This window comes from Cyrtonyx montezumae, unplaced genomic scaffold (assembly GCF_038088225.1).
Source record: "Cyrtonyx montezumae isolate F1298 unplaced genomic scaffold, pur_monq_1.0 scaffold_8, whole genome shotgun sequence".
NCBI classification, from domain to species: Eukaryota; Metazoa; Chordata; class Aves; order Galliformes; family Odontophoridae; genus Cyrtonyx; species Cyrtonyx montezumae.
Window position 1 is genome coordinate 98,043,641 of NW_027072089.1, and position 17,928 is coordinate 98,061,568.

The window sequence follows — 17,928 nt, forward strand, 5'->3', positions numbered from 1 at the left end:
TTTATGGGATGAGGCCGTCACTAAGGGAGCACCTGCAGTAGGGTAGCTCTGGTGTGCTTGGGAAGGGTGGAAGGATCTATAAACCCTTCCACAAGTTCAGAAGCAGAATTTCCAAAGGAAGAAGTCTGACAAAGTTTGGGCAACGTTCTGGTTGAGTTAGGTAGGTGTGGACCCTCTTTTCTATTGCGCTCATCTTCTTCCACCCCTGTCTGGTTGCACACTCAAAAACCTCTACGGTGACATATCATAGAGCATATCATATGGGACAAAAACCTGCTATAAAATAAATGTTACTGTAATTCTTGGAAAGCAGCTACACTGCCGCTCTTAATACTGGGAGAGCTAAATCCCATCAGGAGATGAACTGAAGCCCATTAAAATACTCTCACTGGTTTCATCAGAATGAGGCCCTGCGTAAAACACGTTATGCAAACCTTTAGAAAACAAGCATGACTTTACCCAGATGCTGGAAAAATATTTCAAAAAAATAGATGCTGCAGTGAAACACTTGCTTTTTGACATTGCCAAACAGCTACTGTTACTCACAGGTTTTTGGCTGCATGGGCACTGAAAACAACAGCCATCACCTCAAAACCAGGTGTACCTGTTTAGACATCTAGACACATTAGTATTCTCTGATAGGCAATCAAATCACCATAGTGTAAGAAGTATATCCCCACAGTCTTGCTAAATGCCTGTTTCCAGCCTGTGGCCAAAGACCATGCAAATTAGCTTAACCTTCTCCCACGGCAGACCAAGCCAACTCAAATAACTCCCATCTATATGGGAAGCTCGGCCCCATGTATGTTGTCACAGAGATGAAGGATAACATGTTGTGCCATGGTAACACGGGGCTATAGGTGAACTGCTGTTGAGCTTCAGGTTGGGGGCTATTTGACTGCTTGACCACAAAGTCTGGAGAAAATGAGATATTTTTATATTCTTTCTGTCTGGCACAAGGGAGCCTGGCCCTGTAATTCCTGCTCTCCAGCAACTGATACATCAAACAGAACTTTGTGTACCTTCTGCTCAAACAGACGTTTTCTGAAAGCGTCCACATTCTAAATGCTGTTGTTTTCTCCAGAAAACTCACATGGCCTGGAAACCTCTGCATGCTTGATCCCAGCCTGAGGGGCCATCCACAGCTTGCAGCTATGAAAGAAGTCAAAGAGCAACTCACCTTGGGAGGAGGGTAGAGATGACAAAGGGGTTGTCCTGGATCCTGTTTGCACAGCCTCAAGGAATGGCAGACCACGTCAGCATTCATTTCCCTGTCTATGCTGAAGGAAATGGTGTTAAAACAGAGACCAATACATTCTTCTGGGTGTTCGGAAGCAGGAACAATTTCCATGGGAAACTGCTAAATCTCCTCAGCACTACCAGATAACCTCAGCATGCTTTCCATGGCCCATAGCCACTGCTCAGTGTGCTGTCAGACACAAATGACTTTCTGTCATAGCATCCTACTCAGCATGTAGAATTGGATGCCGAGATGATGAAAAAGCACTGCACTTGATGTGCAGCACCTGAATCAAATGCATTATGCTGCGTTTTTTTAATCAATCACAAGCATGACAAAGACTTAAAGGTTAAAGTTAATACATACACAATTTGGCACATAGACATCTTCAGTCATTAACTGAGGAAAATAACCAGAAAGACTACAAAGATCCTTAAACTTTAATCACAAAGCACAAGCTAGGGCTGTTTCCTTCGTATTTGGGATGCACCTCTGGGCTGATCAAGAATTAAATTAAAATGTTGGATTATAGCACTTCTTAGTACTGTAAGCACTTTGCAGTCCCTCAGCTAGTTTTAAAAATAAAAATAAAAACCCGAGGAAAAAGGTGTAGCAACAGCTCCATTAATTAAATGAAGAACTTTCAAAGGAAATAAAATGGACTACATGTTATTTCTTAAATCACCAGCATTACCTAGCAGCCTTCCCCAGCAGTGCGCATCAAGGCTTGGAGCATGTAAGGGCTGACAATTAGAAAGCTTGATAAAATGTAAAAGGGAAAGCCAGAGACAAGTATTAACATAGTGAGACTACGTCAGAGCTGCCTTGTGCACATGAATTGTTTGAATTCCTCCCTCCACAAGAAGAGCTGAATTTCAACAGAAAATTACATCAAGTAGGCCTGATCTGAGAGGCAAATGCTGCATGGAAGTAGTTATGGTGGCAGCCTGTATTTATTCACTCAGGGAAAGCTGTGTCAAATGCCAAGCTGAGATCACTCTCAGGCATCCCTGCTTTAGTAACCATGTGATTTTTAGAATGAGAACTCTGCACTTCATTTTGACAGTACATCCATTCTTCTGAAGCATGAACTAAAGCAAAGCCCAAGAAAATACAGGAGTACTTACAGTTCAGCTATGTGTGGTCCGTACACCTCAGCAAGGACATAACAGAAACCTTGCAGTTTTTCTAGAAAACATACATTTTTAAAGTGACTCAGAGCAGTGAAACTGGTTTTATGACAGTCAGAACACAGCAGGAGCAACTTCAGGTGAATGCTGATCTATCTGAGAGAAATTCACGAGTCTGAGATTTCAGCATAGCATCAGAGAATGGAAAAACCTGAATTTCTAACCTAGGTGGGGGCATGAAGCCCTCCTCTGGCTTTAGGCAAGCACTTGGGAAGGACTGAGAAGATAACTGGCATTTGCTAAATATTCTGAATATTCTATCATGTGAAAGCTGAAAGAAATTATTTATGCTGCAGCATGCTCTGAGCAGCTCAAACAAATGATGGTAGGCTTGCAAGAGGAAAGAAAATAAATAGATGGTGTGTAGCAAGTGATGTAGGACTTCATGCTACTGCTGGGCCTGCCTCAGTGACTCTGGGGCTTTGTGCAAGGGACGAGACGCACAAACCCTGCAGAGGAGGTCCAGTGACGGGCCTTGGAAGCTGCCAAGAGGCAGGATTGCATCCACACAAACAGGCAGCTGACAAATCCCCTGGGAGAATTCCTAGGAACTTGCTTTCTCTCATACCTCCACGATCTGGCTGTTTCCACCTCAGTGAAATAGGGAATGGCCGAAAGCAATGGAAGCATGATCTCACCACCCTCCTACTCTGTGTTGCAGGCAGCTCCTGTTGCCACAGTAGATGATTTTTCTCATGCCAGATATTTTACTTCAGTCAAACTATTAGCTTCAGCTCTTTGCCTCCTCTGCCACTTAATTCCTCTATCTGTTCCTCAGAAGAAATATGTGAGTTAAAGACTGGTCTTCTGGAATTAGTTTGGATTCTTGTTCACCTAGATGGAAAGTACCACAGATACCACTATTGCTGCCTTCAGTCTGGCAGTCTGTTTACAGTGTGATTGATTGAAGCAATCTTGGAGGAAGCCTTGGAGGAAGCTCCTGTCTCCCTGTCACAGCCCACAGAGGGTGCTTGCTTCCCCAGCTCATCCCCTGTGGGGACTTCTGGGTGCTGGTTTACTGGTGTGTGGGGGACGTTGGGCTTCCAGCTGCCTGATATGGGGAGAACAGTGGGTGTTGAAAGTATGGCAAATACATAAAATTATTGGGTGAATAATGTCATCTCGGAAGATGCCAATGCCAAAACTGACTGAAGCCATCGGCAGTGTTTGATGGACTTGCCCCATGTTTCAGCATCCACAAACCTCCTGCTTGCTGATCACACACAAGAAGAAGACAGTGTAGAGGGAAAGTTCTGGTGGGGAGAAGCCGTGCAAGTGAGAAATGAGGGGAAAAGTGACAGACAGAGATTATGAGGATGATTAGTGGTGAGTGTTCAGAACCAAGATAAGAACCAAGATAAAAATTAGAGAAAAACTTTGAAGTGCTTGGCTAGAAGTGAGAATGCTTCCTTTTACCCTGTTTCAGACAAGAGATCCCCTAATTGCCCTCTTCTTACATGATAAAAATCCCAGAGGGGTTCTCTCTGTATCTTAGTAGTCCTAGAAACACAAATGCTGGCTGAAACCTGGGAGAGACAAATATTTGCAGGAAAGATGGCATTAATCACCTTGCCATTTCCACTTGAGCTAAGGTGTTTGCACAGCAGTGGTTGACAGAAGCAGAGCCTGACTCAGAGGCAACACGGAGGCAAAGCATGTTAAGGGCACTGGGCACCTCTCGTTCATCAGGCAGACAGCCAGAATCAAGGCAAATTAATATGAGCAAATACTGCCCATTTCCCCAGACCTGGCATTTTTGTCTACTCCAGAGCCCTCTTCATTTGTAGTGCTGCTGTGCTCTACTGTTGCTCAAATCACAGCCATTGCAAGCATTTCCATACAAGAATGTGACTGTATTTTCTGCATAAGTCTATGGAACTGAATGGGATTGATTCATACTGAATTTCTCTCTTTCTCTTTAAATCTTGTTGGTTTTAAACAGTGTATAACCTCATTAAAGGTCCGATACACCCCCCCTTTATTGCAAGCAAAACAATAGGAGGAAGGCCTTTAAAAAAAAAAAGTGCTCATTCCCTTTTTTGTCCTTAGGAAAAGCCTCATTGTCATCGATTTGTCACAGTCATTCTTGCAAGCAATTGTAGGCATGTGACAAATAATGAAATGGTTCCTTCAGCAGAAATGGCATGGCCTGATTTAATAGGTTTCCCCTCATGAGGATTCAAAGACTTCCTATTGTTTGAGGTGCTGCTGGGATGGGGGGTTCACCTCCTGGGGGAGGATAAATTGGGTTACACTGTAGCTCCTGCACAATCCCTAGGATTTTTCACTCCTTTCATGTTCAGGGTCAGTTTTTTTCTGTTGGGTGTATCCATGCATCTCATAAAAAGTAACTGGATTATACAGATTTAACTAAAGGGATAATAGGATTTTATGTGTGTAGAGAATGACAGCTGAAAAGAAATACCCTCACGCATCAGCTGAAGAAGGTCCATGGAGTGAATCATGATCATAGATCTAGCATGTCATATTTTAAAGAGGAAAATTGTATTTTAACAGCAGGATCCCCGCTTCTAATTGCAACTTCGTGGTGATGTGCCTATAATTTAAAACACCGAGGATACTACTTATGGAATAGAGATCAGATAAGCATCATTCTGTCAATGAATGAATTCCAGCAATTTCCTTCCCGCTCCATTCTGTATCAGAAAATAATGTCTTGGAAAGGAAGGAATTAATATTCTGTATGCATCTTCTGTGATACTGAGGTCTGTACAGTAATATGTTTCTCAGAGATACAATTCATGAAGGGCTATATAAATGGCTGTATAATGAAGAACCGTAAAGCCACCCTTTTGCATTCGTAAAGTTAAAACGATGCCATGAACGTGAGATCTAGCTACTTAAGCAAGTTGTAGGATGAGTCTGTGAAGCACAAAGCTATTTTGGTATTCAAACCGTTCTCTATTTAGGACAGCTAGGCTCCTTTGGGCAGATAAAATACAAGTCAGAAAGGAGGGAGTCCACATATATTCATATGGAATAGCTCTCACTTTTGAAATTTTTCTCATCAGTTACGTTTCAATAGCTTTTCCGTTCTCATCACTGTCAACCTCAGATAATTTTAATGATTTTACAATAATGGCTTTCTATCCCCATTGAATGCACTTTCATCTCCTCAGCTGATACAAAGACCCGTATTGACAAGAAAGAGGAGTGGCTGGACATGCAGCAAAGCTGCAAACAAAGAGACGAAGCGGAGACAAAGAGCAGGGAAAAAGGGGCTCCCAGATTTGTGGGCTTCATACAACCCCATTTGCTGTAACTCTGGGATGAAATCCCAGCTCCGCTGAAGCTACATCTTTCCTGCAGATAGCACCTGGCTATCTTTCAGCTACATTAATTTTAGGTGCCGCATGAGATGTGGCGAGGGCTTCTTCAGTCTCAATGTGTGAATTTTTAATTAACGGAGAAGTACAGCAGTACGAGTGAAACATATGGCACATTATTTGATACTTACCAGGTATGTAGTTGCACAGTCTCTCCACGGCTGCCTTTACTGTACTGTTGTGCCACTGTGCAAGCTGTTCAATCACAGAGACCACAAGCACACATCCTTCAAACAAACAAATAAACAGAGTGAATGCAATTACCTCTAGTGTGTAGAGAAGCACCTCGTGCAATAGCAGAATCTTGGGCATTGCCGCGCATTTCATATCTTAGGATGCTCCACAGCAAATGAGTGCTTGGGGGGAAATATCTGCAAATTTCTGTCTTTAGTCAAAGCCTGTGAGTTATTACAGAATGGATACCAATGTCAGAGTTACTCTGTCCTCTTAGTACCTCTCATGTCTGTACCGGATGTACTTCTTGTGTCTCTCGGAACTCACAGAGAGCTATTGAAACTTGAAAAAAAAACCCGCTTCCTCTCAGCTACAAGAAATCTAATTTCTCAGAATTTGCTCTGAGACAGTCTAGAAATGAAGGTGAGCTGAAAGATTTGGATGTAGATACAGATACGTCTTTTTCCAGAGCTCAGGAGCATTAATATTTAGGTTTCTAGACTGGCACAACCCCTCAAAGTGAACTTTAAAATGCCTTCCAAGTACCCCTGCCTATGTGCTATTAAATCAAAGTGATATTTTTCTACAGAAATAACTTCGATGCTCCTACGGACCAAGTGACAAATAAAGGATGAAGTAATACCAAAGGAACTTGCAGTAAGACCAATATCTTTGAATTGTCTATTACTTCTTCTACATCAAATACAGTAATCCAGTGGAAATTACAGTGAACTTGCCACCTCTTTTCCAGGGATAACAGCCCACTTCTCCATACTTATTAAATAGAATTCTCACCCAAAGTTCTCTGCAGAGTGATTGATAAGACACGCTAACAGCCATTACCTCTAGTCATCCTAGAAGAAAAAGTGAATATATAGAGACAGCTACCTCTAAGGGAAAATCCTGAAACAAATCATTCATTCCTATCTCTTGACCTCCAAAAGTCACAAGCTAGTCCAGAGAATTAAGAGTTGATTAAAACACAGTGACTCACAAAAGAGTTTGACTGTGTAAACGGAAAACAAGTCCTGCACTCGCCCCAGAGGTAGAAAACAGAGTCCAGCTTATTTGTGATGGTAACATGGGCACAGCCACGGTGCACCAACTCCACCACTTAGTGCTCAGATGGCAGTGCATGTCCTTTAGACACACTGCAAGTACCTATAAAAGGGCTGCCTCTCCTGGTGTTTACAAGCCCATATTATTAACATATGCAAACAGCCTACATATAAACAAAATTACCCTTCCCCTGCCTTCTTACTATGTCTGTTTTATTCATGAGGCTGGAGGCTCAGAAAAATTAAACGACCAGAATGATGTCTTAACAACAAAACACGCATACTATTTCTGTACTTGCCTTTATTCTAGTATCAAGGACAAACCACCATCAAAATATCTGTCTGTCTAAGAGCCTAAAAGACAAAAAGTAGTCGAAGCAGAAAGACAAACAAGACAGTCCTTGATCTCCTGGTGGGGATGCAAAGAGGTTCGTCTCTGCCTTGTCAGGTCATCTCTCCTCTGCCAGTGTGAGGACAGGGAAAGCAGCTGATGAATGCACAGCTCCATGGTGCTGCAGACCGTGCTCACGATCTGAAAAATTATCCTGAGGATAAAATACCCCCAGTGCTTCACTTTACTCCGGAATACAAAAAACAGCCTCCACTGAAGATGTAAAAGAGTTTCTCTCTCATGTTTGTTAAAGCATCACAAAGGGGAGGAAAAATTGCTATTTTTAATTCAGCTTTGCCAAATAGAAACAGAATTCTTAATCACAAAAACAATCATTCAGGTAACCCTACTGAGGGAGAGGTCTCTTGGTGATTAAATGGAAATTTTTCAAGTTATTAAGCCAGTCAGACTCTTCTGTGCCTATTGAACCAGGCCCAAAGGGAGATTTGCTTTGCCTGAGAATTAACAGAGTCATCGTTGAGATGCTGAAGTACTTAATGCAGTGCCTTGGGCTACTGAATGCTATATGAATATAAATAACAATAATAACAGCCTGGCAGCTCTGGAGAAACCCACAGAGCTGAACCCCAGGACATTTGCACTCATAAACCGGTCTTTACTATCACACTGAGAGTGCTATTACCCCCTCTGTGTTGCAGGCACCCACTGGCCCCACCATGATTGTCAGAATGCTCTCGCAAATGCACTTGCTCCTGATGAACACAACACTTGCCAAGACAAGTAGGCAAAGAAAGACATGACTGATTTTCAGGGGGGACAGTTAGAGGTGTGCTCAGCCTCAGTGCGCCTTGTTTTGGAGATAAAAATGTGCTCCCTCCAGTAAATAATTTATTTGCTAGGGTAATCTGATTCTTGTGTTGGTCTATAGGAAAAGGCGCAATGGAAGTTAACCCTTGCTCCTACTAGAAATCTCTTGTTTTTTATCATATATGTCATCTTCCTTTGGATTCGGTGGCAGGAAAAAGATTGATGGTTGGCTGCAGCACAAGAAGCCACTATTAACAATAAAAATAAAAATAGAATCAACAGAAATATCCCTGAACAATAAGCCTTAAGCCAATTATCAGAAATGCTAACAAGTTATCCTGCCTCTAACAGGTCTTAATCCTGTTGGCAAAAATGGAAAATAGATAGCTAAAAAGGACAGCCATCGTCAGCTGTGAGAATCTCGCTGCTATAATTATCTATGATTACTTCTGAGTAAGATTATAAACTTTTTAATACTCTGAAATCAGTAGAAAAAAAACACACTGCACTTCCAGATCTGGACAGTCTTTAGCAACGGTTGCTTGCTTTTAATTAAGAAGGTATTTACATGTGATTTATTTCTCATCATGAGCAGGGCATATATAAAGCAATCTAGATAAGCTTCCAAATTAAAGGTTAAAAAAAGCTCTACATTTTTTTCATGATTGCTTGTGATTTGCTTTAGAAACAAGTTTCAAGAAATTGACTTTGCTGTTGCACTGCAATAATAGGTTTCAATACCTTGTCAGACTGAGGAAGAAATTCATTGGTGGTATGATGCCTACCAGCCATTAGAAACTAGACTCTGGAATTAATACAATGCTTGTCTCTTTTAGTGATATTTTGTCCTATCTGCTATTAATTTCTGAAGAGATAAGAGAAAACCATAACCATTTTGCTCAGAAGGAGCAATCTGGAAACCCATGTCAGGAAGCTCTTGTCCCCACGTATTTGAGAGTAGCATGTAATAATAAAATGACATTTCCAATAGGCTTGGGAGAAAATCATACCCCAATAATAAAGTCAGAGCTAGAGATTCATTTCCTAGCCACAAAGCCTCTGGCAGTTTGAGCAGACTATTTAACTTAATCCACTTTTGCTGCACATGTTTGAAAGGACCTATACTTAGAATGATACCTGTGGATGTAAAGGAGTGCCTGGATGCTGAGAGTTGCCTCTCTACATTTCAGATCTGTAGATAGAAGTGGTGAGCTCAACATGTGCAACAGTACATGTAAAGGCAGGACTGTTATTTTCCCGTGTGCATCTGGAGAGTGTGTTGCTTTGAAAGCCAATTTAGAAAGGGATCTGAGTATACAAGTTTTTGAATTCAGTCTTTGTTTCTTTTATCATTTAAAGCTAGCATTATTGTATTTCACAGAGATGTGATGGAATGTAATTATAGGTATCTGTATTCAAACATGTCGGCATGTCCAAGAACTTACTTCCCGTGCATTTGCGAAAACCATGAAATATCCTGGAAATGCTAGATGGCACAGTGCTACCACATCTGTCACTAGGCATAAAATTATACACAGTACACTGGCTAACAAAATTTTTTGAAATACAAATGTCAGTACAGCAATATTTTGTGTAATATCAGTTAGCATTTTTGTTGCTTATGCATTTCATGCTACAGCAGTGAGACACTTCAGACCCTGAGCTTCAGAGCTCTGTTAATTTGTGACTACTTCCTGAAGACACACTATGAGAACTCTGATATGGTTCTATACAGTTCTGCATGTGCTGGTACAAAAAATTCAGTTTCTATCCAGTGGAAGAGTTCGGTATCCATACCTGCCAGCCAAATGTATCCCTGGTGTTTCTGTCATTACACTTTAATGAACCCTGTTTGATAAGATCTATAACCCCAGGCATTTGCAATGGAAATGCTTTTTACATTAATTAGTAGGGGAAAAAAAAGTGTGTATGTATGTACCATTAACATATTTTTTCATTTCCAAATCAGGAAAGGGTATTACAAATTTACTGAAGCATGGATAGTGGCAGAGGGACTTTTGCTATCTCTTGATACTGTCACTGTTTCCTTGTCCAACGAGCCACAAGTTCATTAATTCACAAGTACAGTCTCATCGTGTTTGCAAAGAATTGGACATTTCAATATTCTGAATGCACAAAACTTGTTTTAGGTGTACAGTTCCTAAAAGCTTTGAAGATGATTGCCTGAAGTGTAAGCAGGTTGTTCTGAAGCTCTGAATAGGGCAAACATGTGAACAGGAATGCCAAACTGAACAGACAATCAATATTAATAAATAAGGCTATCAAAGACAAATGAGATTAAGCTTAAAGGCAAGTGTCAGTGATGTAAAACACACAAGACTGCTCGTGTCTACATATGTATGTACACATACACAAGTGTGTATTTACACACACACATGCCTGCAGGCAGGTAGGTATGTGAAGCACATTTTCCCACCGTGATCTGTGTGTTCGCATTTCATAGTCATAAATGTACAGTAAGACATGGGGTGACCTTGAAAATGAAATTTTTACCTTCAGCTGTTGAAAAATAAAAATCCCTGTAGGAAATATTTCTGTTTTAAGAGTGGATCTCACATCGACCATGCTACTCATGCCTGTGATTTTTCTATCTGAGGAACAATCACAGGAAAAAAAAAAAGTAGTGTAATTTGTCATTTATTGCTGATTGTCAGACTGAGTTTTGCTGCTGTGCTAACTGAGCACTGTCAGCAAAGTGAGCAGAAGAGCTGCACCTCAGCCCTAGTGTAGCTGATCCCACACTTTCAGAGTGCAGCACAATGTAGTGCTGTGTTGATATTGGGCACGACCCTTTTACAGTGCTCATTGAGCTGTACATTACGGCCTTAAGCTGTTGAGGACATCAGCTGTCACACCAATCAGCACAGGCAGAAGCTGGCAGCTCCAAAACACCTATTTGTTAGTGTGACAAGAGCTAGAAATATGTTTCAAAAGCACGCTTCTTCATACATTAGGAATTACATTCTCATGGATGAATGGAAGAGGTGACCCACAAAGGTTGCTCAGAATGGCGTGATATTGAGCACAGAGAGGGTGGAATTTGCTTCCCTGGCTGCTGACTCACAGGATCCCAGTTTGCTGGCAGAGAAGTACAGCTGTCTGGGTGTCTTGAGCTCTCCCTGCCTCATCACTTCATTCCAAAAGGGCAGCCAAAGTTAATCAGCAGAAGGAGCAGGACAGCCTGCTGTTGGGAGGAATTAAATAAACTGCTATTTGCAAATGCAGTCACAGCACAGAAAGCCGGCCGGCAAGAGGCCATCCAGCACGTCTCTGTCCTAGCAGTCATCTGTGGTGGCCCTCCCTAGTGTGAATTGTGTCTATTTCTGTTATTTCTTGCTATATCTGTTACAGTCAGCATCTATCTATATATATATAGGATAGATGGCCCCTTTTGTAATTTTGAGAACAAATAGCACATCCTTTCTCAAGTTTTTCTTCTCTAGACTAATTAACTTCAATTTATTTGGTCATGCTTTACTGCTTATGCTTATTTTCCTCTGAACCTCCTGTCGCTGCATTGCCCTTGATGCACAGCCCCAAAAAGGAGTACAGAAATTCCTCAGAGGATTGTCAGCTCTGGGGAAGGCAGCAGGTTACTTCACATCCTATGAACTAGTTCCTGTTTGCACATCTGGGTGTCTGCAGGCGAGTGCCCTTCCTGACAGCATGCCATTGTTGTGCCCAAGCCGATCCTCCCTGGGGATGTCCCCATCTGCTCTATGTGGAACTGACTACTTCTCCCAAAACGCCTTCAACATACCCATGTGGAAATGGTCTTTTCAAGGGGCAACTACTCCATGTCTGTTTTTAATCTAATCCTGCCCTACACTGTACTTGCCCCATCTCTAGAGGTGTTCAAAGTCAGGTTGGATGGAGCAGCCCAACCTGGTGTTGACAAGCTGCCCATGGCAGGCCATTGGAAGTGGATGGCTTTAAGGTCCCTTCCAACCCAAACCGTTCTGTGATTCTGTGATTCCACAATTCTGTGATTCTCAGTGTTATATGAATCACTGATTTAATACCACACTATTATTCAGGCTAATGAAAATGGGGCATGATACTGCATTCCAAGCTGAAGATTAAAAAGGACCTAATTTTGTACATCCTTCCACTTCAAGAGCTAGTCATGTGCAATTATCTCTGAACAAGGCCATCTAACAATTTTGTCATGCCCTGTAGAAGCTCAATCAGTGTCACAAAACTCTCAGCCACTAGATTAGTGTTGAGGTGGTGCCAAGTGCTTTGCTGAAGTCAAGCCATAGCATCTGCTGCTTCTTCCTATCTACATGCCATTATCTCATCATCAAAGAAAAGTAGGTTGATCTCACACCATTCCTCCTTGAGAATTCTCTCTTCTTATTTACTTTTGAAAAGAATCTGAAAAAAAAATGATTAACTATTACACATTTTTCCAGCAATTGATGTTTAGCTAACTAATCTATATTTACTCAAATTTCCTTTTTTTTAAACCATTTTGAAGAGATGAACACAGCAGCTCCTTCCTGTCTTTACACATCTCCCATTTTTTTCTAGGGCAACTTCTGCCTCTCCCGAGGTTGCTCCAGATACTTATGGATGAAGTTGCCTTTGCTGGAATATGGGTCTATTTGCAGAGACCTCTTAAGGGCTCTGTCATAGTTTGGTTGGAGAATAAAGCCTTTAACAGTCTTTCAGAAATACATCAATGTTGACCTTACATACAATGAAATATTAACATTGCTGTTTATAGTTACTGGAGTTACTGACCTATCTTGGGGTACGTACTTGCCCTGTGAAATGGACAATATTTTCCCCATTTAACGTGGGGAAAATCAAATGTATGACTATTCAAAGTGCTCATTCAGACGTAATTTTTGAGGCAGAAATGCACAGCATCTTGTCACCTAGATGCCCCACTGAGATTCTCAGGCTGCTACCAACAAAAAGGTTTCTTGTCCTGAATAAATCTCCTAAGCCATACTGCTGGTTAGTGACAAACCCAGAAAACACAGCTAAATCTATGATCCAGCTCCCAGACCTGTGCAGTGACCGTAACTCACTGTTATTGCACAAGGAGAAACAGCAGCTCTGTGGGTATTTGCATACAGGAAAACATACAAGAGCCCTTTCATTTGCCATAGGGAGGAAGCAGAAGAATGCATTGCACACAAAGCCTGCAAGACACCTGGGGGACAGCCTGGCTGGTTTGACTGTATGAAGAACGGGAGCATTTACCCAGCCTGGGGCAGCAGGAGTCAGCTTCCATGGATGAAGAAAAGAGGCCACCACGTGCTGGGAAATCTTTTTGAAAGGCAGGGTCAAGGAAAGCCTGTGTGGAAGTTCTTCTACCTACTACCTATCTAAAAGCAAGTGGGAGGTGGTTAGGAGCTCTTTAGGAACTGAATGTGACCTTGTGACCAAGATGGTTATCGCTAGCTTCTTGCCTTCTCCTTTCCTTAGTTCTAAGAGGCAGCAGCATTAAGTCCCTTTCTAGGTGGGAACACTTCACAGATGCTTCATTTTTACACCAAATCAGCTGTGAAAAGATTTTATTTGAATCAATCAGCCACATTTTCAAGAAACTGCAGCAAAAAATGCCCCAGGTGTCTTCCTAGTATGACCAGGACCTGCTGGGGCAGATAGATGATGCCTACAAAGGAGCACTGTGGGCAAGGGGAGCATGAAAAGGATACCATCAAGTCATAATGCACCACCAAGTTATAATGTGCACCGAAGTTACACTTTGCTCTCCCATCATATTATTTTCATGTTATTTCTTCCAGAAGGGTGATGTTTTCAGTGAAAATACATGACAAAAAGTATTTCCTGTGTTTTGTTACTAAAAGAGAATCTATTTCCTGACCAGCATCAGCTGTTACATAGCAATCTCCAACATGCAGGTCATGTACACACAGCAGTGCTCAGAAATGACTGCTTAATATGCAGACACCTCATTTCCCTTAAAAAAAACCGAGGCCAATACCTTCAAAGCATTAGCCCCCTGACCAACCTTTAACCTGCTTGAGAAAGTTCATGTCTTCAAGAAAATATATCCCGTACGCCTCACAGCGGGCAATTCTAATGTTACAAATGCTGCATAGATCTATATGGTCAAAAAGTCAGGGGAAGTTCCCACGGCTCTCATCTGATGTCTCCCCAGACAGAAAGGTAAGGTTAGCAGGCTCTGTGGTTGGGCTGCTGAAAGGAAATTGCACTCATCCTCCTTGTGATGAGCGCATCACACCTTCATTTCTACACTGAGGAGAGCTGGCACCTAACCAGCCGCCAGAACCAGCACTATCCCTCAATATTCAGCTATAAAAAAGCTATAGGCAAGCACACTCCCTGCCTTCTCTGTTCCATTCAAAGCACAGGATTACAAAGCACCACTGAAATATGAACTTTGGATGGCATGGTTGTGTGTCAAAATCCTGTTTTGATCAAGCTTAGAGTTGCTATTTCTAACTGTCCCAATTGACACAAAGAAAATCTTTTTGGTTGAAATACTGATTTCTGAAATACTGGTTGAAATAATGCCATCTAAGGCAACACAATTTCTGTTTACAGCACTAAAATAGCTCAAAAGCTAAAAAAAGATGAGGTAGAATATTGGATCATAAAGTTAAATGGTAGATATGCTCTGTCCATTTGTGCAAATAACAAAGCAAGGCAGCATGTCTCTCTGGACACTGAGGATCACACTTAGAGAATTTCTGATGCACAGATAACCTGCACTTGTGCTGACATTGGTATGACCGGTTTTACTTCGGGAATACATTTGGCAGAAGCACTGAGACTGCATGATGCCCCGTCTGCTTGCTTGTAACACTAGTTTCAAGAGAGTGAGTTGCCAAAACTGCAGTGGCTGGATGGGGGCTCTGAGCAATCTGATCTAGCTGTGGATGTCCCTGCTCATCGCAGGGGATTTGGACTGGATGACCCTTAAAGGTCCCTTGAAACTCAGTCAATTCTGTGATTCTGTGAAAACACACCTCACGGTTCCATCTGGGAGTACCTGGGAAGTCCAGCTGCACACTCACCCAAAGAGGAGACAGATAGGGAAGCACCCTGACAGCTCTGGTGGCTACCCTGCTGGAGATGGGACCACTGTGGTTTCCCTTTGAGGGCACCCACCTGCCAGTTATCCTGAATAGTATTTCCAAGGACTGGGAATAGCCAAGCAGACTCCACACGAACTGAGGTACAGCACATCCTCCCACCAGCAGCATTGGGAACAGCTTCCCAGTTCCGCAGGAACACCGAAGCCAGAGTTTTACATTTCCCTCTCAGCAGAGCAAAAACATGAACTTTGGGAAGCAGCCACTCCAAAACAAAATCATAAAGTAGTTCCAGGCCCCATGCTAGCCTTGCAACATCCCGAGTGATTATTTCGCCAACAACTTAGAGCATTTTGTAGTACAGCCACGGGAGCAGATAACGGAGTGATTTATGAAGTGCGCAGCAGTTCCCTGCTCACCGGTGCAGTAACAAATGAACAGCCAGCTGGACAGACAGCCTGTACATACCGACACAGGTCTGTCCCTGGGACAGCCCGGAGGGGAGCGCAGCGGGCGGCGAGAGCTGTGCAGCGGGAAGCGGGGAGCAGGAGACAACCCTCAGCAGGAGTGGCAGCCAGAGGATGCAGAACCAGTTCGGAAATATCTGCCTAGAGGCCCTCATCCTAAGGAAAGTGACAAAAAAAAAACAGTGATCAGAAGAGCAGCGTGCAAGCAGGCCTGCATTCCTGTAATGCAGGGAGAGCATCCTGCATCCTCTTTGCTCCGGGTAAGAGCCGGTGCAGGGCTGCTCCCACAGGATGCAAGGAGATCTGTGCTCACCCTGTGACCCTGCTTAGATGCTGACTGCAGCCCCCAGCTCCCCCATGCCCCACTGACCCCGTTGAAGCTGTTCTCGACCTACTGGCCTGGTGGGACCAGAAGGGCGCTGTGAGCAGCTCTGCACGACGCGCCTGCAGCGAGTGACTAACGACCTTAAACCACAGTAGCTGCCGGAGCCACTCAGCATTAATAACGCAAGACACTCCCCTGAGCAACTCGTGTTGCACAAAGAAAACAGCCGACAAAACCCTTCCCCCCAGCCCCGGCGCTTCTCTGCCCTCCTCCGCTCAGATAAAAGAAAAAAAAAATAGAAAAGATCTCCTTCTGTTTCTTTAGAGCAGGGTTTCCATTTGGGCGGAAGGGATAAAAATAAAGTAGGAAAAAAAAAAAGGAGAAAGAGGCTGCAGGCAGTGGAGACTGACTCAGGGGATGGGCAGGCAGCTGCTGGTGGGATGGGAACAGTGGAAGCTAAGCAAGGGGCACATCTGGAGTGGGCCCAGCTGCCTCAATGTGCATCCCTGCCCTCATCAGGGTTGGGAGACCCTGACCACTCCCATTCATTTTGGATGCTGCAGGTGGGTTGTAGCCATCTGCTCCCTGTCCCAGGAGATTGTTTTCTCCCAGATGTGGGCAGGCTTCACTCAGAGGTGCTGAGATGCTGTGAGGAGCCTGTGCCATCCAGCATCTCATCTTCCTGTGTGTAATTAAAGCAGGCTCATAAATGCTGCTGTGAAGGAAATACAGACAGTATAAATCAGCGTTTTCTTGTCTTAAAAATCAATAATTCCCTGTCAAACCCTGAGCTATTCTGCAGATCGGTGTTACCCCACAGGGATCAAGTCAGTTCCAGTGTTTAACATGTTTTATTTTTTGTCAAACTGCTTCTTACAGCCTCTCCTCAATGGGAATCTGACCTATGATGCCTTCAGAGTGGGTCCCTGAAAGTCTACCTCAGCTCTGGGAAGCAGAATTTCTGTAATCTAGTGGCTCTGGAAAATAAAAAGACTATTAAAAGCTTCATTGTGAATGCACACTGTGGTACATATCCATTCCTTATCCCAATCCACTTGCAAATGCATGTTTTTCCTTTTCTAGGAAAGAAAAAAAAGAAATGAAATAAATTAAACTTAAAGTAGAGGTAATAGCTGTTGCCTGAGCTTTACAGTTCCTGCTTATCATTCCTCATATAGATAGCACTGTTCTGAGCAGCTCTCTCTTTCTGCTATTTTTAATAGCAGATAAACAAAAATCATAGTGCAAAGTATCTTATCCATATGCCAGCCCTGCTGAAATCTGCAGGATGTTTTTCTTAACGCTGTAGAAACTTGCTATAAAAAGCTGCTGTGCTACGGTGACTGCAGCTCCATTAAACCCTCTTTAACATACATATCACTTGGTTCCTGATGACACTTTGAAGTCCTTTAAAACTGTGCATATTGAGTGCTTGCTGCAAAAGCAGAGTGCTAATAATAGGCAAGGAGAAAATCTTCCTAGCACTGAGGTCTTGAGAATGGTTTCCACTTTATCTCTGTAGCAAAACATGAATATACACAACAGCACTTACTTAGAAAGAATATAGATAGCTCCAAGGCTGCTCCCCGGCGTGTTGAGCTGCAGAGCACACAGCTCTATCCCGTCATCAGTGGGATTATTGTCTCGCATTCAAGGCTGGAAAGAGCAGTGAGACAACCTGGAATCGCATGTAACTGTATTTCATGAGATCTTGTGTGTTCATGAAGCTCTTTAACCAATTAAAGAAAACCCCAAAGCCTTTAAAAACACGCAATCTGGTCAGACAAACAAGGGATCTGCCTGTGTGGATTTAGAGGCCAGCTGGCAGGATGCCCCCCTGCCAATGCTTTTTCTTCCTCCCACTCAAATCACATAGCAGGTTCAGCCTTTTGCCAAGTTGGTTTTATATG

At 42.9% G+C, this 17,928-nt stretch overlaps 1 protein-coding gene across 1 annotated transcript in view; it reads right to left on the reverse strand.

Annotated features, from left to right (window-relative positions):
- Positions 1-16,146, reverse strand: part of AOAH (acyloxyacyl hydrolase) — a 61,250-nt gene extending 45,104 nt beyond the window's left edge. Inside the window, exons 1-5 of the mRNA XM_065751856.1 lie at positions 16,085-16,146; positions 15,695-15,849; positions 5,909-6,004; positions 2,368-2,428; positions 1,181-1,280 (exon numbers count right to left, since the gene is read on the reverse strand). Coding sequence (XP_065607928.1) covers positions 1,181-1,280; positions 2,368-2,428; positions 5,909-6,004; positions 15,695-15,848 — 411 coding nt within the window. The 5' untranslated portion in view covers position 15,849; positions 16,085-16,146. The remainder of the gene's footprint in view (positions 1-1,180; positions 1,281-2,367; positions 2,429-5,908; positions 6,005-15,694; positions 15,850-16,084) is intronic.
- Positions 16,147-17,928: the final 1,782 nt, after the last annotated feature.